We start from the raw sequence: 23,290 nt of genomic DNA, 5'->3' as shown, positions 1-23,290 counted from the left end.
GCTTATAATTTCAGGGGTTTTTTCATTATAAGATTAAAACTTTTTGATTTGGGTTGTGGATTCTTTTTTCAGCAGAATTGGCTGTCTTTATTTTTTATCCCTCCCTCTCTAGTGACTCTTGAGTGGAGTTCCACATCTTGGGTATTTGCTATCCCATACGTCACTAGCTCATGGACTCTTGCCAATTACATGAAAGAAAACATAATTTATGTAAGAACTTACCTGATAAATTCATTTCTTTCATATTGGCAAGAGTCCATGAGGCCCACCCTTTTTTGTGGTGGTTATGATTTTTTTGTATAAAGCACAATTATTCCAATTCCTTGTTAATGCTTTCGCTCCTTTCTTACCACCCCACTTCTTGGCTATTCGTTAAACTGAATTGTGGGTGTGGTGGGGGGGTGTATTTATAGGCATTTTGAGGTTTGGGAAACTTTGCCCCTCCTGGTAGGAATGTATATCCCATACGTCACTAGCTCATGGACTCTTGCCAATATGAAAGAAATGAATTTATCAGGTAAGTTCTTACATAAATTATGTTTTTCCATTGCCTCTCAAGTTTTGAGCTTTGATTTTCCAGACAAATATAAGAAAGCAAGTGTGTGTACACAAATTACCTGAAACCTAACCCATTGTAATAGGCTGTGGTTTAAAAGCACAAAACTAGCTACTTCATATACACAAAAAAACCTGAAAATGCAATTTCTCAAATATTTTATACTCTGTAGCTGGTATAACAAGTCATTGAAAATTAATATAAAAACAATTTTACAGTGTTCTGTCCCTGTTTTAAGGCTTATTCAACTTAGTATGCGGTGTCAATGGTGCAGAGATTATACTCCGCTTTCTCCAACATTGGTGTGTCCGGTCCACGGCGTCATCCATTACTTGTGGGAATATTCTCTTCCCCAACAGGAAATGGCAAAGAGCAGAACTAAAGCTGTCCATATAGCCCCTCCTCAGGCTCCGCCCCGCAGTCATTCTCTTTGCCGCTCTGAACAAGTAGCATCTCCACGGAGATGGTGAAGAGTATGTGGTGTTTATTGTGACATTTAAATTTAAATTAGAGCATCTCCGCGCATTACTTAAGGAGGTGCTATCTACTCTGGATGATTGTGACAATCTGGTCATCCCAGAAAAATTGAGCAAGATGGACAAGTTCCTAGAGGTCACCCTGATGCCTTTCCGATACCTAAAAGGGTGGCGGACATAGTGAATAAGGAGTGGGAGAAGCCAGGCATACCCTTTGTCCCTCCTCCTATATTTAAGAAATTGTTCCCCATGGTCGACCCCAGGAAGGATACATGGCAAACAGTCCCTAAGGTCGAGGGGGCGGTTTCAACATTAGCCAAACGCACGACCATTCCCATTGAGGACAATTGTGCTTTCAAAGATCCTATGGATAAAAAATTGGAGGGTTTGCTTAAAAAGATTTTTGTACAGCAAGGTTACCTCCTTCAACCTATTTCGTGCATTATTCCTGTCACTACAGCGGCGTGGTTCTGGTTCGAGGAACTGGAAAAGTCGCTCAGTAGGGAGACTCCATATGAGGAGGTCATGGACAGAATTCACGCACTTAAGTTAGCTAATTCCTTTATTTTAGACGGCGCTTTGCAGTTAGCGAGATTAGCGGCGAAAAATTCAGGGTTTGCAATTGTGGCGCGTAGAGCGCTCTGGCTAAAGTCTTGGTCGGCGGATGTATCTTCCAAGACAAAATTGCTTAATATCCCTTTCAAAGGTAAGACCCTTTCTGGGCCAGAATTGAAAGAAATTATTTCAGACATCACTGGGGGAAAGGGCCATGCCCTCCCACAAGATAGGCCTTTCAAGGCTAAGAATAAGTCCAATTTTCGTTCCTTTCGCAATTTCAGGAACTCTGCAGCCTCTAGACAAGAGGGTAACGCTTCCCAGACTAAACCAGCTTGGAAACCAATGCAAGGCTGGAACAAGGGTAAACAGGCCAAGAAGCCTGCTGCTGCTACCAAAACAGCATGAAGGGGTAGCCCCCGATCCGGGACCGGATCTAGTAGGGGGCAGACTCTCTTTGCTCAGGCTTGGGCAAGAGATGTTCAGGATCCCTGGGCACTAAAAATAGTCTCTCAGGGTTATCTTCTAGAATTCAAGGAACTACCCCCAAGGGGAAGGTTCCACATTTCTCACTTATCTTCAAACCAAATAAAGAGACAGGCATTCTTACATTGTGTAGAAGACCTTTTAAAGATGGGAGTGATACACCCAGTTCCAACTGTGGAACAAGGTCAGGGGTTTTACTCAAATCTGTTTGTAGTTCTCAAAAAAGAGGGAACTTTCAGACCAATTCTGGATTTAAAAATTCTAAACAAATTCCTCAGAGTTCCATCGTTCAAAATGGAAACCATTCGAACAATTTTACCTACAATCCAGGAGGGTCAATATATGACTACCGTGGATTTAAAGGATGCGTATCTACATATTCCTATCCACAAAGATCATCATCAGTTCCTAAGGTCCGCCTTTCTGGACAAACATTATCAGTTCGTGGCTCTCCCATTCGGACTAGCCACTGCTCCCAGAATTTTCACAAAGGTGCTCGGGTCCCTTCTAGCGGTTCTAAGACCAAGGGGCATTGCAGTGGCACCTTATCTGGACGACATTCTAATTCAAGCGTCGTCTCTTTCCAAGGCAAAGGCTCATACAGACATTGTTCTAGCCTTTCTCAGATCTCACGGGTGGAAGGTGAACGTAGAAAAGAGTTCCCTGTCTCCGTCGACAAGAGTTCCCTTTTTGGGAACAATAATAGATTCTTTAGAAATGAAGATCTTCTTGACAGAAGTCAGAAAGTCAAAGCTTCTAAACGCTTGTCAAGTTCTTCTCTCTATTCTGCAGCCTTCCATAGCTCAGTGCATGGAAGTAATAGGGTTGATGGTTGCAGCAATGGACATAGTTCCTTTTGCTCAAATTCATCTAAGACCATTACAACTGTGCATGCTCAAGCAGTGGAATGGGGACTATACAGACTTGTCTCCAAAGATTCAAGTAGACCAGATGACCAGAGTCTCACTCCGTTGGTGGCTGTCCCAGGATCACCTGTCTCAGGGAATGAGTTTCCGCAGACCAGAGTGTGTCATTGTCACGACCGACGCCAGTCTATTAGGCTGGGGCGCGGTCTGGGATTCCCTGAAAGCTCAGGGTTTATGGTCTCGGGAAGAGTCTCTTCTCCCGATCAACATCCTGGAACTGAGAGCGATATTCAATGCTCTCCAGGGTTGGCCTCAACTAGCGAAGGCAGGATTCATAAGATTCCAGTCAGACAACATGACGACTGTAGCTTACATCAACCATCAGGGGGGAACAAGGAGTTCCTTGGCGATGAGAGAGGTGTCCAAAATCATCAAATGGGCGGAGGATCACTCCTGCCACCTATCTGCAATCCACATCCCAGGAGTAGACAACTGGGAGGCGGATTATCTGAGTCGTCAGATTTTCCATCCGGGGGAGTGGGAACTCCACCCGGAGGTGTTTGCCCAGTTGACTCAATTATGGGGCATTCCAGACATGGATCTGATGGCGTCCCGTCAGAACTTCAAGGTTCCTTGCTACGGGTCCAGATCCAGGGATCCCAAGGCGACTCTAGTGGATGCATTAGTGGCACCTTGGTCGTTCAACCTAGCTTATGCGTTTCCACCGTTCCCTCTTCTTCCCAGGCTTGTAGCCAGGATCAAACAGGAGAAGGCCTCGGTAATTCTGATAGCTCCTGCGTGGCCGCGCAGGACTTGGTATGCAGACCTGGTGAATGTCATCGGCTCCACCATGGAAGCTACCTTTGAGACAGGATCTTCTAGTACAAGGTCCATTCGAACATCCAAATCTAGTTTCTCTGCAGCTTGACTGCTTGGAAATTGAACGCTTGATTTTATCCAAGCGTGGGTTTTCTGATTCAGTGATAGATACTCTGGTCCAAGCCAGAAAACCTGTGACTAGAAAGATTTACCATAAGATATGGAAAAGATATATCTGTTGGTGTGAATCCAAGGGATTCTCCTGGAGTAAGATTACAATTCCTAAGATCCTCTCCTTTCTCCAAGAAGGTTTGGATAAGGGATTGTCAGCGAGTTCTCTAAAAGGACAGATTTCTGCTTTATCTGTCTTGTTACACAAACGACTGGCAGCTGTGCCAGATGTACAAGCTTTTGTACAGGCTTTGGTCAGAATCAAGCCTGTTTACAGACCTTTGACTCCTCCTTGGAGTCTAAATTTAGTTCTTTCAGTTCTTCAAGGGGTTCCGTTTGAACCTTTACATTCCATAGATATCAAGTTACTATCTTGGAAAGTTCTGTTTTTGGTTGCTATTTCTTCTGCAAGAAGAGTTTCTGAATTATCTGCTTTGCAGTGTAATCCACCCTATATCTGGTGTTCCATTCAGATAAGGTCGTTCTGCGTACTAAGCCTGGTTTTCTTCCGAAAGTTGTTTCCAACAGGAATATTAACCAGGAAATAGTTGTTCCTTCTCTGTGTCCGAATCCAGTTTCAAAGAAGGAACGTTTGTTACACAATTTAGATGTAGTTCGTGCTTTAAAGTTCTATTTAGAAGCAACTAAGGATTTTAGACAAACCTCATCTTTGTCTTTTACTCTGGTAAGAGGAGAGGACAAAAAGCTACTGCTACCTCTCTTTCTTTCTGGCTGAAAAGCATTATCCGATTGGCTTATGAGACTGCCTCCTGAACGAATCACAGCTCACTCCACTAGGGCTGTGGCTTCCACATGGGCCTTCAAGAACGAGGCGTCTGTTGATCAGATATGTAAAGCAGCGACTTGGTCTTCTCTGCACACTTTTGCCAAATTTTACAAATTTGATACTTTTGCTTCTTCGGAGGCTGTTTTTGGGAAAAAGGTTTTGCAAGCCCCGTGGTGCCTTCTGTTTAGGTAACCTGATTTGCTCCCTCCCTTCATCCGTGTCCTAAAGCTTTGGTATTGGTTCCCACAAGTAATGGATGACGCCGTGGACCGGACACACCAATGTTGGAGAAAACAGAATTTATGCTTACCTGATAAATTACTTTCTCCAACGGTGTGTCCGGTCCACGGCCCGCCCTGGTTTTTTAATCAGGTTTGAAAAATTTCTTTCTCTATATACTACAGTCACCACGGCACCCTATAGTTTCTCCTTTTTTCTCCTAACCGTCGGTCGAATGACTGGGGGGCTGAGCCTGAGGAGGGGCTATATGGACAGCTTTTGCTGTGCTCTTTGACATTTCCTGTTGGGGAAGAGAATATTCCCACAAGTAATGGATGACGCCGTGGACCGGACACACCTTTGGAGAAAGTAATTTATCAGGTAAGCATAAATTCTGTTTTCTCAATGGATATTTTGGATCAATCAGTCGCTAACTTGGTGGCTGGATCATCAGTTTATTTTTCAGGGGGCTCATCCTACCTGGACTGTTTTTACTACAGATAAGTCTAAAGGTTAGGGAACTGTTTGTGGGTCTCTTGGAGCATAGGGAGTTTGGGATCCTTGTGAGGCGAGGTTACCAATAAATGTTCTAGAACTCTGCAATTTTAATGGCTCATCAAGCTTGGCCTCTGTTGAAAATAGTCTCATCTCTGTTTCCGTACAGACAATGTCACAGCAGTAGCTTATGCCAACCATCAGGGGGTAACTCACTGTTTCCTGGTAATGATGGAGGTGTCTCAAATTCTCTTGTGGGCAGAAACCAATTCCTGTCTAGTCTCTGCGATTCATATTTCACGGGTGAACTGGGAAGCAACTTTCTTGGTTGTCAATCTCTACATCCAGGGGAGTGGTCTCTTCACCAGGATGTGTGTTCAACCAGATTGTGGATCTTTAGGGTCTCCCAGAGATAGTCTGATGTCCCCTTGTTTGAACTTACCACCTACTTTGCAAGGTCCAGTGACCCTCAAGCAGAGTAAGTGAATGCTCTAGTAGCTTCTTGGTCATTTCAGCCTGCTCACCTGTTTTCTCCTTTGGTACTTCTACCCAGAGTAATCGCCAAGATAAATCTGGAGAAATCCGTAATCCTGATTACCCCAGCTTGGCCTTGCAGGATTTGGTATGCAGATCTAGTTTAGATGTCCAGCTGCCCCCCTTGGCCTCTTCCTCTGGTCAAACCATTTTGTCTCAAGGACATGGAATTAGGGCTGCAACTATTATTTTCATAATCGATTAAGCGGCCGATTTTTTTATTTTTTCGATTAATCAACTAGTCGGATAAAGAATAAAACATTTAATTTTTTCCTATATTTAAAATAAAACCCACATACTGAGTGTTATAAATATAAACTTCCGACTAAAACTTTACATTAAAACAACGGTTGGTCCAATTTTTTAAGCAGCAGAACAATTTTCTATAATTAAGCAAAACAAAACCACAATTTGTTTAAAAAGAAGTAGGACTAGAAAAGGTTAACTATCATTGTTTATAACATTCTGTTATTCACTCTTTCAGAAACTTTGCATTGAAATGCAAAAATGTCAACATGATCACATGCTCCTGACTGAGGCTGGCTCTCTTTTTTGCAAGCTATTTTGCCTGCAGCACAGAAGAGGCGCATAATAAGAGTTTTGCCAATTTCACCAAGATGGAATATTTATCTTTGTTAGTTCTCCACCAATGCAAGGTGCCTCTCAACAAAGTAAGCCCGGACTTCATTTAAACATAAAAATATCTTGAATATATATATATGCAGTGGTAAATAACCATCTATAGGGTTAGGGGAAAAATATTTAGTCCACTCTTAAAATAACAGATATATACTTAGAGGTTGAATTTGGTACATATTCCAATTAATTAAAAATAGAAAGGGGGGAGGCAAAAGGGCTAAAAACTATATATCAGTAAAAGGACACAGACTTACACATTTATCTATTGAGTACATATATCAGCAATACCAAGCGATCCGCTAAAAATTGTGCAAACCGGTAATAGTGACATCAATTCATATAACAAATTCCATCAATCTAGGGCTAGGTGTAAATAACTCTGCACTATATCATGCAAAGCATAGCGCCAAATCACCTGATTTTATATAAACAATCCAAATTATGACTCCTATTTTATTTCTGGGTTGCACATAAGCTAGGAGTAGTTGTAAACTTAAAAAGAAACTTATAGTGTCCTAAAAAAGTGAAAAGTAAAATATCTGTAGACGTCCTTTAGGCTAAGGGCATAACCATAAAACACAATACTAAGTGCAGGGGCTCATTGTAGTAAAGTAGCTGGTGCTGTGCACAGACCAACTAATTGCAAACAGACTAATCGATTATGAGATTCGTTGACAACTATTTTCATAATCTATTATCGATTATGCCGATTTAGTTGTTACAGCTCTACAAATTTTAACTGTATCTGTGATTGAAACATTGTAACTAGTAAGATTTATTATTTCTTTGTGTGGTGTTGATGTTTTTTCCTGGTATTATTTCCCTAGAATTCTGCAGTTCTTACAGGATGGTTTAGATAAGGGCCTATCTGCCGTTCTTTGAAGGAAGATTGCTAATCTTCCTGATATTCATAGTTTTGTTCAGGCTTTGGTTCGTATTAAACCTGTAATCAAGCCAATTTCTCCTCCATGGAATCATAACTTGGTGTTAAAGGGACACTCAAGTCAAAATTAAACTTTTATTATTCAGATAGAGCAGCAATTTTAAACAACTTTCCAATTTACTTCCATTAACAAAATGTGCACAATCTTTTATATTTAAACTTTTTGAGTCACCAGCTCCTACTAAGCATGTGCAAGAATTCACAGTATATACGTATATGCATTTGTGATTGGCTGATTGCTGTCACATGGTACAGGGGGAGTGGAAATAGACATAACTTTTAAAATTGTACGAAAAAAATACTACTCATTTGAAGTTCAGACTAAGTGCTATTGCATTGTCTTGTTATCTTGCATTTGTTGTTTATGAAAATTTACTGTGTTTACTGGTCCTTTAAGGGTTTTGCAGGCTCCTCCTTTTAAACCTATGCATTAGGTGGATATTAAACTGCTTTCTTGGAAAGTGTTATTTCTTTTGGCTATCTCTTCTGCCAGAAGTTTCAGAATTGTTTGTTCTTTCTTGTGATCCTCCTTATCTAATTTTTCATCAGGATAAGGCAGTTTTACAGACTACGTTTGACTTTTTTTTTCAAAATTGTTTCTTCAGATAGCATTTACAGAGAGACTGTTGTCCCTTCTTTGTATCCTAATCCCAGGAATGCTTCAGAGAGATCTTAACTTGGATGTTATCAGGGCATTGGATCTTACATTAATGCTTCTAAGCAATTTAGACGAACTTCTAGTTTGTTCATTCACTTTTCTGGTTCTAGGAAAGGACAAAAGGTTTCCGCTGTTTCTTTACCTTCTTGATTAAAACGTTTGATTCACAAGGCTTACTAAGAGGCTAAGCTTTTAAGAATGAGGCTTCAGTTCACCAGATTTGCAAGCAGCTACTTGGTCTTCGATGCATACAAAATTATACCATTTTGATGTACTTGCTTTTTCTGAGGTACCCTTTGGTAGGAAGGTTCATCAGGCCGTTGTCTGTTTTGAATTTTTGCTTGTTTTTTATTTATTTTAAGAGCATTAAAAAAAATTGGGTTTGTGGATTTAATTTCTCAGTGAAAAAGATGTTTTTAAATCCCTCTCTTTGTTCTCTCACCACCTTAAAATACATTATTTCATTAGGTAAGCAGAAATTGTTTTGTTTGTTTTTTTAAATGGAATGAGTGTGCTTCAGTTAACTTATATTTCCCTGTTTTGCTTTTATTTTTCTGGATAACATAAATAATTTGCTGTTGAAGATTTGAGATTCATATACTCACAAGCTATTCTTTCCACAGTTCACGAGATGATAGTCAGGACAGGGGAAGCACATTCCACAGGCACAGCTATCACCTCTTGCAGCAGCATGATAGCCAAGATGCCAGCGCTGAGCAGAGGTGAGTTGTACTTTCTCCGTAAGGGAATATGTGATTGTAAATTATTTTCATGGTCCCGTTTTAAGCCAGGTAACTAAATGAAAAATGAAATAACAAACAAATTATACAAGTAATACGTTTATTGGTTAACAAAAAGGGAATTCTTTTGCAAGGTTTCAAAGCACTATGGCTCCTTTGTCAGACATGTCTTAAGGAGCCATAGTGCTTTGAAAGCTTGCAGAAAATTCCCTTTTCTTTCATGTAATTAGCAAGAGTCCATGAGCTAGTGACGTATGGGATATACATTCCTACCAGGAGGGGCAAAGTTTCCCAAACCTCAAAATGCCTATAAATACACCCCTCACCACACCCACAAATCAGTTTTTACAAACTTTGCCTCCCATGGAGGTGGTGAAGTAAGTTTGTGCTAAGGTTTGTCTGCAAGTTCCTTGAAAGGTCAAATCTCTGCTCTTTCTGTTCTTTTTCACAGAAAGATAGCTAGTCTTCCTGATATTCATTGTTTTGTACAAGCTTTGGCTCGTATAAAACCTGTTATTAAGTCAATCTCTCCTCCTTGGAGTTTGAATTTGGTTCTGGGGGCTCTTCAAGCTCCTCCGTTTGAACCTATGCATTCGCTGGACATTAAATTACTTTCTTGGAAAGTTTTGTTTCTTTTGACCATCTCTTCTGCTAGAAGAGTTTCTGAATTATCTGCTCTTTCTTGTGAGTCTCCTTTTCTGATTTTTCATCAGGATAAGGCGGTGTTGCGAACTTCTTTTAAATTTTTACCTAAGGTTGTGAATTCTAACAACATTAGTAGAGAAATTGTGGTTCCTTCATTGTGTCCTAATCCTAAGAATTCTAAGGAAAAGTCGTTGCATTCTTTGGATGTAGTTAGAGCTTTGAAATATTATGTTGAAGCTACTAAGGATTTCCGAAAGACTTCTAGTCTATTTGTTATCTTTTCCGGTTCTAGGAAAGGTCAGAAGGCTTCTGCCATTTCTTTGGCATCTTGGTTAAAATCTTTGTTTCATCATGCCTATGTCGAGTCGGGTAAAACTCCGCCTCAAAGGATTACAGCTCATTCTACTAGGTCAGTTTCTACTTCCTGGGCGTATAGGAATGAAGCTTCAGTTGATCAGATTTGCAAAGCAGCCACTTGGTCTTCTTTGCATACTTTTACTAAATTCTACCATTTTGATGTGTTTTCTTCTTCTGAAGCAGTTTTTGGTAGAAAAGTACTTCAGGCAGCTGTTTCAGTTTGATTCTTCTGCTTATAATTTCAGTTTTTTTCATTATAAGATTTAAACTTTATTTTGGGTGTGGATTTTTTTCAGCGGAATTGGCTGTCTTTATTTTTTTTTTTTTTTTGTTTGTTTTTTTTTTTAAATTTTCAAAAGAGCTTTATTTTGATAAACAAAACATACACGGCATAAATTAAATGTGCACATAGTACATCGAAGCTGATACAATATTAAACTTCATCACAATAGTCCATTGTACAAACTGTTTAAAGGTGTAAGGCATGCTTATGATCAGTCAATTCAACACTTGAAGACACCTGTTAATTGCAGTGTATGCCTTAATTGATCCCAATTTTCTCACTATGCAGACCACTCTTGGGTCTTTGACAGGTATACATATGGTCAAAATTGGGAATATATAGCGGTGAGGGGGAGAACTAGGGGAAAGGAAAATAAACAAATTGAATATAACGTTTTTAGAATCCCAATTTTCTAATTATATAGACCACCCTTGGGTCTGTGATAGGTAGACATATGAACAGTATTGGGAATATATGGAAGTGAGGGGGAGGGCAAGGGGCAAGGAAAACAAACAATTTTAGTATAACAATCTTGGTATAATACTTTGTTCCCAATTTTCTAGCTATATAGACCTCTATTGGGCCTATGACAGATACACTGATAATCAATATTGGGGATATATAGAGGTGAGGGAGAGAGTTATAGGCAAGGGAGACAAACAATTTAAATATGACAGTTTTAGTATAGTAAGGAACATTGTACATATGCTTGTTCAGACAATATTGGGCTTATAAACATTAGGACTGAGTCATATATAAGCAAGAGAAGAAGCCTATTATAAAATAAGTGCGATTTATGTGGAATATAAGAGATAGTAGCAGTGAGTCAATCTTTCTACTATGCAACTCTGCTATGCTTTGCCCAAGAATGATCTTAAAACATTTCTAAGAGTATCGTTATGTAAGGAAGTTGATAAGGGAGAGCAAAGAAAAAAAATAAAAAATAAAAAATGTTCGCCTAACTTAGGGATAAACTTCAAACAGTTCAACTAATCACATTATGAAATGAAACATGAATAAAAAGTGGTTGATTAACTTAGAGAAATATCTCAACAGTTTAAAACGACTCACAGTATGAAATTAAGCATTACCATTGCTAGGTTACCAGAGTCCTTTTTACATAGCATTAGATGGAAGCTAGTATCGTCCCTGGGGTCAAAGTCAGCCGCACACTGTTAGAGAGATGCCTCTGCAAGCTACCCCACTCCTCTCTTCGGAGTATGATCGCCGCTGTGTGAGCAGAGGCTGTGAGGCATAGAGCTGACCTGAGACATGATTAGTACAACGCTGGTTCTACGGAGATCATCCCAGCTGTAGAAATAGGTGAGATGCTTGACCAGCTTTGGTCGCTGCACGTTCGGGTGGGCCCCCCCAAACGTCTGTGCTACTACTACATGTGCCGATTTTTTTTTTTCCTCAGCGTCTCAGTCCAGGTATTACCCAGTGCACGGCTCCTTATCTTAATCTTTGTGGGTTGGGAGTCTCCCTGAGCCATTAGCGCCAGTGCTGCCGACTTCGTTGTTTCTCCAAAGAGAAAAGAGCTCTTGTTGTCCCGGGTGCAGTTCTGCTGTATAAGCACCCTTCTGCGTATCAGAGGCTAGTAGATCACTCCTCAAATTATGCGGATCCCCCATTTTGTGATTAATATTGTCAGGTCTGGATTTCTGGTCCGCCTTTCTTTCCTGTGAATCCTTAGGATATGCTGTAGCTTCATATTCAGGGCTTAAGCACTTTAGCAAGTGATCGTACGGTGCTCTCTCCATAAGTCTGTACAAAGAAAGTTCAAGTTGCGCAAACAGTCCCTCATGTCGCATCATACATCTCCCTTCCACCATGTTTATGACACTCCGCTGAATAAAGATGCCTCTCCCTCACTACAGGGGTTTTAGAGCTTTTCAGTTATATAGAGCGATAATTTAGCTTGATGATTGTTTAAGGATGGGTTTTGAAGAGGTTCAGTAAGCTAGTTTACCTAGCAGCACTGATAACCCGGCTCTTCCCGGGGGGAGGTGGATGCCTAATAATAGGCCGCCGCCTTAGGCCTTTATATTCCAAACTGGGTCTCCAGCATCATATGCACAGCTAAGAAAGTTAATATGGGTCACAATTAGCAGTATTGTGATACCTTTATGTAGTCTATGTTTAGTCTTGCCGTGTAATAGTAACAATCGCCGGTTTGGTAAAGCTTCTGCTTGGAGCTCTCAGGATGTGCGTCCTACCATGAACGCTGCTTGGACACGCCCCCTGGCTGTCTTTATTTTATCTCTCCCTCTCTAGTGACTCTTGCGTGGAAGATCCACATCTTGGGTAGTCATTATCCCATACGTCACTAGCTCATGGACTCTTGCTAATTACATGAAAGAAAACATAATTTATGTAAGAACTTACCTGATACATTAATTTCTTTCATATTAGCAAGAGTCCATGAGGCCCACCCTTTTTTGTGGTGGTTATGATTTTTTTGTATAAAGCACAATTATTCCAATTCCTTATTTTTTATGCTTTCGCACTTTTTTCTTATCACCCCACTTCTTGGCTATACGTTAAACTGATTTGTGGGTGTGGTGAGGGGTGTATTTATAGGCATTTTGAGGTTTGGGAAACTTTGCCCCTCCTGGTAGGAATCTATATCCCATACGTCACTAGCTCATGGACTCTTGCTAATATGAAAGAAATTAATTTATCAGGTAAGTTCTTACATAAATTATGTTTTTGTTCGCCAATAAAGGAATCAATTACACAATTTATTTTATTTTTCATAAAGTTTTTTTCACTATGCCTTTTCTTTTTTTCTTTTTTTTTTTATTTATTTTTATTATCATTATTTAGCAGCATGGTACAAAAGGATGTCATTGTTGATACAAAAGTTTAAACAGAAACAAAAGAGGGAGAAACCATCAGTCTCCAAAAGAAAGGAGAACAAACTCCCATATAGTAAAATGAAATAGTAGAGCTAGACTGTCTGTGATAAGTCCATTTGAAAACAGTAGCCCCACTCCATATAAATGCATGGTGATTGACAATGACACCAATATACAAAACATAACTCAAACAACAACAAAACTATGCCGAAATTTCTTAATTTAAGATCACTTTGTATATATTCTACACATCTAGTGGTATCCCTCGACTTTGTATTTAACTATCAACCTTTGAGAGAAGTGCTACGCTAAAGAGGTCATTATTAGAGTATCAGGCAGGGGTGGGACCACGTCAGCCATACCTCTCTAAGATAACACTAGGCTTGTCATTCCCCCTAGGTCACTCCTGTAACTTGTGTAAAGCTCCCCCCTTCTATCCTCAGATCATTTTGGATTTCATCCCAGATGAATTTTAAATCATAGAAGAATTCTAACCTATTCGATTTAAAGAAACCGTATTCTTCCATTCTCAAGGTATCTGTCATGTGAGAGTGCCAGTCCTTTAGGGTCGGGCAGATTTGAGATTTCCAGAGCCTAGCGACTAAGGACCTAGCAGAATTCAATGCCAACTGAATTAGTCGTGTTCTTAATTTACATTTAGGTAACAGGTTCAGTAGGGCCGTTGTCGGGTCTAGCTGATAGGAATCCCCCCGCCCCATTATGACTTGTAGGATATTCTGTATGCCCTCCCAAAAAGGTGACAATTTAGGACATGCCCACCATATGTGTGTCATTGTCCCCCTTTCCCCACAACCCCTCCAACAAAGGTCCGACGAGGCAGGGAAAATGCATTTAAGTCTGGTAGGTGTCAAGTACCACCTAGTCAGGAGTTTGTAATTTGTCTCTAAAAATCTAGCTGAGGATGAAGATTTTCTTGTATTATTAAAAATTTTAACCCACTCTGCTTCTGTGATAGTCTTATTCAATTCCCTATGCCAGCTTTCTATATAATCAGGAAGTTTCGAGCTCTGTGCATTAACTAGGAGTCTCTTAGCCCATGATAAGGTGTGATGTGCTGAACTTGTCATAGCGCATGTCTGTTCGAAGGGTGTGAGATTTCTTGTAAGTGACTGTTTGAGAGGGTGGGTATGGAGAAAATGGTGAACTTGGTTATATTTTAGCCACCTAACAAAAACTCCACCTAGGATGTCTGTAAGGTCTAACCTGTTTTTGAGTTTGCCCTCACTGAGTAAATTAAATAGGGGAACCGTGTAACCCATCTCCCAATATGCCTTTTCTTTTTATGTTGGGGCTAAGGTACGTTTTAATCTTTCATTAAATTAGTTTTTGTCACAGTTACAATATATGTCAATGTCCTCAGTCTTTTTTCTCCCGTTTTAAAGTATAGCCTCAAATCCTTGAAGCCATTAATCCAAAATATACTCCCTTCTCCAGTGACTTTTTGAAACTATTAAGAATTTATCTGTTTGCTTTTACTTAAAGTATATGCAGAAGTGTTCATTCTTTACGTTTTGCCTTTATGGGTGTAAAGTGGTTCCTTTCTTCCACATTGCTAGGTTGGTGGGCTCAGAAATATTAAAACAACCATAATTTGAAATATAATCTTCACAGGAAGGCTAGAACAGAGTAGAATACCTTATATCTAAAATCGGATATAATTCTATCTTGTCAGATTTTATTTAATTTGAAAGATGCTATAATTTTTCCACCATGCACTGTCTCAGCCATATTTTTTATTTACTTCATTTTTTTATACATTCCCTGGTAGATTGGTATAAATATAAATACAATAGTACGTACAGGGAGCAATTAACTGTCCAGTATTATACTATGTTGAAAGACAAAAAGAAAAGTCCACTTCCTCTATCTGACAGAAAGGTAAAGAAGAAACATCACATTGTTGACTTCCAATGTACTTTGTGTATAACAGAGCATAAAGTAGTACAAAATTCACTAGTAATAAAAACGGTGGTATTCCAGATCCAGAAGTTTTTCAAAACAAAAGCAGGTTCAATCGGTACATACAACATACGTTCAGACAACATTGATAGGTTGGTTGAGAAGGGGGGGGAGAAAATGCACCCACCGCACAAGACCACATGAAAAGAGAGGGAATGTTATTTGATATCTTCTAAAAGATTAGGTTTATTCAGTCTGAAGAAACTAAATTCCCTATATTGTAGTAACATCACCTGAGTTGGAATCTGGTCAGATTTAAAAAATTTATCTGTTAATGAACGTGCACTGTTTAGACCTATCTGAAGGAGAGAGGGCTTGATTTTACATCGACACTTAGGGTTCTTTTTCAGTAATGCTACCGTCGGTGATAGTACAAATTTGGACCCTAGAGAGTTTGGAACACACGTTCCTAAGACTTCCAAAATGGGGTAAGCTTTTGCAATGCCACCACATATGGGACATTGTGCCATTTGTGTTTCACCCCTTTAAACATAAGGGAGAAGCTGTAGGATAAAGTATTTTAATTCTTACTGTTGTGAAATACCACCAAAACAGCATTTTAAAATTCATCTCTAATATACGGGGTGATGTAGAGGATTTACTTGTATTAAGAAATATTTTTTCACATTCTTTCTTATCTAATGAGGTACCCAACTCAAGGTGTCATTGTTAAGTGTATAGAGAGAGACTTAATGATTCTCCTCTATCTCTTAGTACATTTTAGCTTTGTTTATTCTTGGGCAAATCCGTCCCCGAATGAAAGAATTGATAGAACATTTGGAGCTGCTAGAATATAGAATCTGGGGAGGGCCATTAGTATTGTTGGGAAAAACTTTATCTTGGGTAGTATCATTATTTTAATTGATTGTATTCTGCCCCACCAAGAGATCAGTTTATTTTGCTATGTTCGTAGAGTATGTTGAATAAATTTAAATAATTGTTTGTATTTACTATTATATAGTTGAGCGATCTGCAGAGCCAACATAAACCCCCCCAATATTTTAAACTAGATATCAAGTATGTAAGGGCAGAGAGACCCCAAAGAACGAAATTCATTGAGTCATCGATGTATTAAGACTTTCCGACTTATGTTTATTAATAAGAATGTTTACCAAACCTATCGAATTGTTTGGTAGGGGAAGATAAAGGGAGGACATAGTCAGAAAACAATGTGATTTTATAAATGATGGGACCGATTGAAAAACCCTAAATATATTGGTTATTTCTAATATCAGCATCTAAGGTTTCAATGGTTACTCTGGCAGATGGACAAGGGTAAATCTTTAAACGGTTTTAACCATGAGGTCACCAAACCCCAGATATTGGAGTGTTCTATGAAGGCAAATTCAATTCAGCCTATGAAAAGCTTTTTCCACATCAGTGGAGATCAGGACAGATGGAATGTCATGTAGTTTTACATCTTCCATTAGGTGTAACACTCTATAGTCTCTGACCTCTCTAGGTGGAACATAATCAGCTTGATCTAGATAAATAAGGTTAGGTAATAACCTGTATATTAATAGCTAAACATATTAATAAGGTATTTTATCTTATATCTGAAGTTGATGTAAAAGGCTTCACAAAGCTTCCAACAATATTCCATTAGGCAATTCAGACATGGACAATTAAACTATAGAATGATCTGACCAAGGGGTCATATCAATATCTGAGTTAGAAACTAATCTTAAACTACTCTGATCTATGAAGATGTAATCTAATTTCCAATAGGTTTTAAAGGATTAGAAAAAATGGGCTTCATGGAGCTATGTGGTACCGAACTCCTTTGAAGTGAACAATCTTGCAGGGTTCAATGGCAATATTATCATCCTCTGCCAAATAAGCATCCATTTAGCTATCTCTAGCAGCTCAACCATCAACCTCATAAATTTTTAAAAAAAGTGGCTTGTCCTGAATTTAATGCATATACATTTGCAAAGATTATCGGTCTATTAAAAAAGAGACCAACTAAAATCAGGAATCTACCTTCTTTATCAGCAACTTTACTGAAGACCTGACAGGGAATTTTTTTTATCAAATAAAATACCTACTAATAGTAGGTATTTTATTTGATAAATTATAGTACCCCGCTACTATATAAATGATAAATTATAGTACCCCACTGAGAAATTTTTAGAGGTAAATTTGGGCCCTTTTGTTGAGTGAGTTGAGGTCTTTCACGTTTTGGGTGATAAGTTTAAATGAACATTGAGTCGTATGGAGAAATGAAAGTGAGAAAGGAAATGTGGTTGTTGGATGTTATGGGTATGTATTGTATAGTCAGATTATCTAAAGGGGACCATGTAGGAGTTAGAAGGTGCTGACCAGATAAAGGGGCAGATTTATCAAAGCTTCAACTGATAATTCGATGGAATCTGCTTGAATCTTGTGTTGTATTCGATGCAAATTGAATCTGCCGTAATTAACAAAGCATCAACATCGTCAAATGTTGATATGTGTGACATAATATACTCTCCCGCGATCTCAATCTTACGCAGATTGATACTTGCATAATTTCAGATGTTTCGAAATCACATTCTACTCGATTTGACCCTCTTCCCAATTTATCAAACATTCAACAGGTACGCTCCTGTCTTTCCACCGCAGTGTACCTAACGTTCAAACCGCCACCTTTGAGGCCGCGAATGCCATAGAAATAAATGGGAGTCTGAAAACCCAGAAAGGTTATGTTAGATGCTGCAAGAGAATGAAGCTTATTACATATTTATGTAAATTAAAAAGTTGATTACAATTGTATACTCTTTCTAAATCACACAGACAACAAAGATGCATGCTCAGTATCTAAATAATGTTAAATAATATTATAATTGCATGTAATTTCAAGGGACAGATTTATTTCAAAAGTAGTTTTAATGACAGGTAATGTCTGTCTGGCAGCAGGACTAGTAGATATAGGGCTAAAAATGAAATAAATACTTTACATACTATATCTAACTTCCTTTTTTTGATCAGTCTAATTTCACCATGTTTAACGCATGTAATACAAGTCCCACTGCATTTCGCACCAAATTTGACGCAATACTCAAACTCCTAAACAACCCACAAACTAGTGAAATCTTCTACCACTTTTGATTGGGAAATACATAATTACATGATTTATGACATCAGCTGATCTGATTTAACTATACATTTTATACTATCACTAACTAATCAAATTGCTCGATACATGTGTCATTAATCACTCATCAGAACTTATAAGTGCCATTTGTTACATGTCATCTTATATGCCAGCCCATTTTATAACACCTGTGTAGGGGTGGTTTTTAAAACTAAAACTACACTGCAATCAGGAAGGGTTACACAGGTGTAGAGAGAAAACTGGCCCAGCTCTTAAAATATCCATTATTTGCAAATAAATAACTATGATACCCTGATTACATGTTAAATTCACAATTATTCTTTCTCAGAATAATATATTTACGCTATATACATATAGTGATGTAAATAAACGCAGAGATATGAAAGACAGCATTGTTTAGAACAAAATAAAATTTAGGGACATGTAAATATGTTTGGAAAAGATTTCTGACATCACACACACATAAAAAAATATTTATATATATATACACAACATGGAAGGGAACTGCACTTCAAGACCGGATCAGGTACACATCCTGTGACTCAGTAACATCCAGCCCTGGGTGCTAAATAGCACTCCAAAAAAGCTGTGATGTCACCAGAGCCACAGGCAGTTAACCCCATTCCGGAATTGGTGCAAGAAACAAGGGAGATTACAAATAAAAAGTAATACAACACATAGAAACACCCAGCACTCACCAGCTAGCTCACAGCTAAGATAAAATCACAACTGGAAAGGTTAGTCACCGCATCTGGCCAAATGGGAAAGCTCAGGCACCACGTCAAGGTCCTTTCCATTGCCTGAGTCCCTAACACAACCACACCTTCATGCGAGCTCACAAAGCCAAACAAACTGAGAACAAAGAAGGGGTGCACAGGTGGCTGTAATCACCCATAGAAAATACAAAACATGGAAGGAAACTGCACTCCAAGACCGGATCAGGTACACATCCTGTGACTCGGTAACATCCAGCCCTGGGTGCTAAATAGCACTCCAAAAAAGCTGTGATGTCACCAGAGCCACAGGCAGTTAACCCCAGTCCGGAATGGGTGCAAGAAACAAGGGAGATTACAAATAAAAAGTAATACAACACATAAACACCCAGCACTCACCAGCTAGCTCACAGCTAAGATAAAATCACAACTGGAAAGGTTAGTCACCGCATCTGGCCAAATGGGAAAGCTCAGGCACCACGTAAAGGTCCTTTCCATTGCCTGAGTCCCTAACACAGCCACACCATCATGTGAGCTCAAAAAAGCCAATCAAACTGAGAACAAAGAAGGGGTGCTAACTCACTAACTAATCAAATTGCTCAATACATGTGTTATTAATCACTCATCAGAACTTGTAAGTGCCATTTGTTACATGTCATCTTATATGCCAGCCCATTTTATAACACCTGTGTAGGGGTGGTTTTTAAAACTAAAACTACACTGCAATCAGGAAGGGTTACACAGGTGCAGAGAGAGAACTGGCCCAGCTCTCAAAATATCCATTATTTGCAAATAAATAACTATGATACCCTGATTACATGTTATATTCACAATTATTCTTTCTCAGAATAATATATTTACGCTATATACATATAGTGATGTAAATAAACGCAGAGATATGAAAGACAACATTGTTTAGAACAAAATAAAATTTAGGGACATGTAAATATGTTTGGAAAAGATTTCTGACATCACACACACATAAATATATATATATATATATATATATATATATATATATATATATATACACACACACACACACACGTGAAAAGATATATGTACACATTCTAGCATTAATAAAAAGAAAAAAAAAATTATTTTATGATTTCTAGAAATACAAATACACATTAGTTTATGTGAAAATATATCAGATTTTTTGTATAACAAACAAATAAAATATTGAGATATTGATTGTTCAGGTATAAGTCTAGCTATTTATTGGACATTAACAGATGAAAAATAAAAAAATGGCTTTAGGGAAATGTGCTTGTTCATGGACAGTAATGATATGGTGTAAATAAAGTTGGAAAAAACAGAATATCCTCAACATCGATGACTCTTATTTATCAACAGTCCGATGCTCATCGCTCCGAACATGACGCGCGTGTTTTTGACAGACTTTTTAATAAATAAGGGCGTCGAATGTGGATTTGCGGCAGCAATGTCTGGCAAGTGTATTGACTCCAGCGAATGCACTGAGATTGACGCTTTGATAAATCGGGCCCTAAAGAGTTCACTCTTACTTGAACAGGAGCTTCTCATGCTGGGCCACATACCCCTTTCCAATAATAGGAGTGAGAATAGGGAATATGGGAAAGAAAATGAAAATGAGCCTTCTGAGTATCAAAATGTGATTTGCAATAACAAAGTAAATAATGTAATTGTAAACTTCAATCCTCGCCTTTTGGCGAATATGAGATGGGAGAAGGTGTGACTCAAAAGAAAAACATGGAGTCAGGCATCCCTTTTGGACTTGGTGAAAAGATAAAAAAATTGCATTATAAAGACAACCTATCCAAAATTGAGTGTTAGAAATTAACCTAAAAAGGGAGGAGAATACTCTTGTAATGGCATATATAGGTAATGTACTCAACGTACCAACGTCTTTGCATAATAAACAAAGGATTCCATTAACAAATAAGGATACAATGTTGTCACTTCTTGAAGGAGCAGGATCACTGGAAGCAAACGTTGGGAATCGCTCTCTTACCTGCTTTCTGACTACCTATATTCACTCCAATCTTTCGGGTTTCTGAGATTTTCGGGGAGATTAGTCACCTGAGGGGGATATTGATCAGAAAGTAGAGGAGGTGGAGGGATGTGTTATTTTGTTGTTGTTGTTATTTATCAATACACAATTGGAATTACAAAAAAATAAATGATGCAATATAGAACACAATATAATATATAATGGTTGCAAGTATATAATTCCTATTAACAGTGGAAAAGTAAAATAACTAATTGAGGTCAGTATAGTATGACTCATTCTGTGTACAGGTCAAGGTGGCCTACATCCAGTTCTTGCATCAGTTGAGGAGGATGCGGCGGCAGCAGCACAAACCATTTTTTGTTTTTTTTAACACTGGATTTGCAGCAGTTGCATCACATCCATGGTGATGGTAAGTATGGTCGACCAATTATGTGCAGTGAGCAGGGCTCGCATGGCTGCCGCACCCTAATATAGTGTCTGCTTCAGCCATGGCATGGGTGTTTAACCCTGCTACTTAGTCTGGGGCACGTCAGGCAGGCTTGGATAGCTAGCCCAAGTCAATGGTTATCAGAGGCTAGATCTATCTCTTCTCAAGCAGTGGATAGGTTTCTGTAGGGCTCTCCAAATATTGCTGCCGACATGGAGCAACAAATAATGCAGCCATTTTGGTTGCTTGTCAGCCCCAACCCTTTTTTTTTTACTTCAAAAGCTTGGACCGTGCACCTTGCGTCAGTGATTCTGTTGTTAAGAGTATATATAAAATAGAGTAGAGGTCACTGCTAAATTGCCAGACTTCACAGAAAAGTGCCAGTATTTATGAACTTTTTTTTTTTTTTTTGTTTAACATAAATTATTATTTACAGCTTATTTTATTAATCTCATAGCGTTGATCACCATTTAAAAGTTTTAACTGTTTTTTAAAATGATTGGAATGAGTATATGAGAAATAGAAAAAAATAATTTTATGGTTAAGCAGCAACTGGAAAGTTTTCTCTACGCCTGACCTTTTTCATATTGTTTTAATTATTTTCTGGCTGAAGCAGTCCATAATTACAGCAGAAAAAAAACAATGCTTATGTAGCCGTTTGCTGGGGAGGGAATCTTGCTATGTGCAAAGGTTACAAATGATGCAAGCTTATTGGTTGTTAAAGGGACAGTCCAAAATAAACTTTCATGATTCAGATAGAGAATGTAATTTTAAACAACGTTTCAATTTACTTTTATCACCAATTTTGGTTTGTTTTCTTGGTATTCTTAGTTGAAAGCTAAACCTAGGAGGTTCATATGCTAATTTCTAAGCCCTTGGAGTCCACCTCTTCTCTCAGGGCATTTTGACACTTTTTCACCACTAGAGGGTGTTAGTTCATGTGTGTCACATAGATAGCGCTGCAGAATCTGTTGGCACTCTACAAATACCTGATAATAATAATAATAACACTGCTCACGCACGTGAAGTTCCAGTGAGCCAGTTTTGATTGACTAAAATGGATGTCTGTCAAAAAAACTGAATTAAGGGGGCAGTTTGCAGAGGCTTAGATACAAGGTAATCACTGAGGTAAAAGTGTATTTATATAACTGTGTTAGTTATGCAAAACTAGGCTATGGGTAATAAAGGGATTGTCTATATTTTTAAACAATAACAATTCTGGTGTAGACTGTGCCTTTAAAATTACTAATATGTATCCATAATGCACAGTACTCTGTTTTTATACTTTATTTCCTGTTTTATATGTCCCTCATAATCGGAGAAAACCTAGTTTTCTTTCATGTAGGTAACTAGAGTCCACGAGCTGTTATATATGTGATATACATTCCTACCAGGAGGAGGCAAAGTTTTCCAAACCCCAAAAATCCTATAAAACTTCTCCCACTTAACTCATACCATATTTTTTACTTTTTTGATGTGCTTGATTTATTCAGCACAAGGCGCTTCACAGCATGTTGAAGCCCAGTTCCCCTCAGAGTACAGTGCTTGTCAGAGGGATGTGATTTGAGTACTGCCTTATGATACTATGTTTTCGTAGTACGTGTGGCTTGAGCGTGGGAAATAATCTAACGTTTTCAGGGTGTTATCCCTAGCCTCTCTTCCCGGTATGAAGCTCACCTGGTCTGTGTTAATTAATTTGGGTAGATATCTGTTCAGTCTTGTGTCGAGTATCTTGGCGAAAATCTGTCAGAATTTAAGAGGGAAATGGGGTTTAAATTTTCGGGTCTGTTTGGTATTTTCCCTGGTTTGGGGAGGACTGTAATATGAGCTTTGTGTAAGTTACCTGAGAAACCTCCAGTGTGAATTAATGAGTTGAAGGTGTTTGTTAAGGGAATGGTAAGGTGGTGGATGTATGTCTTGTAGTATTTTGTGTTTCTTCCACCGAGATGGGCAGGTTCAAGCTATCTGATTCGTCCCTATCTAAGGTTGG

The 23,290-nt window shown here is 38.6% G+C and overlaps 1 protein-coding gene across 1 annotated transcript in view; it reads left to right on the top strand.

Moving 5' to 3' along the window:
* The window catches only part of EDC4 (enhancer of mRNA decapping 4), a 425,877-nt gene that overhangs the window by 262,559 nt on the left and 140,028 nt on the right, over positions 1 to 23,290 (top strand). Inside the window, exon 19 of the mRNA XM_053715906.1 lies at positions 8,828 to 8,926. Within this exon, the coding sequence (XP_053571881.1) occupies positions 8,828 to 8,926 (99 nt within the window). The remainder of the gene's footprint in view (positions 1 to 8,827; positions 8,927 to 23,290) is intronic.

The sequence above is a fragment of the Bombina bombina genome, chromosome 1, assembly GCF_027579735.1.
Source record: "Bombina bombina isolate aBomBom1 chromosome 1, aBomBom1.pri, whole genome shotgun sequence".
Lineage (NCBI taxonomy): Eukaryota > Metazoa > Chordata > Amphibia > Anura > Bombinatoridae > Bombina > Bombina bombina.
The sequence above is the reverse complement of the archived record's forward strand: the minus strand, read 5'-3'. Positions and strand labels throughout refer to the sequence as shown.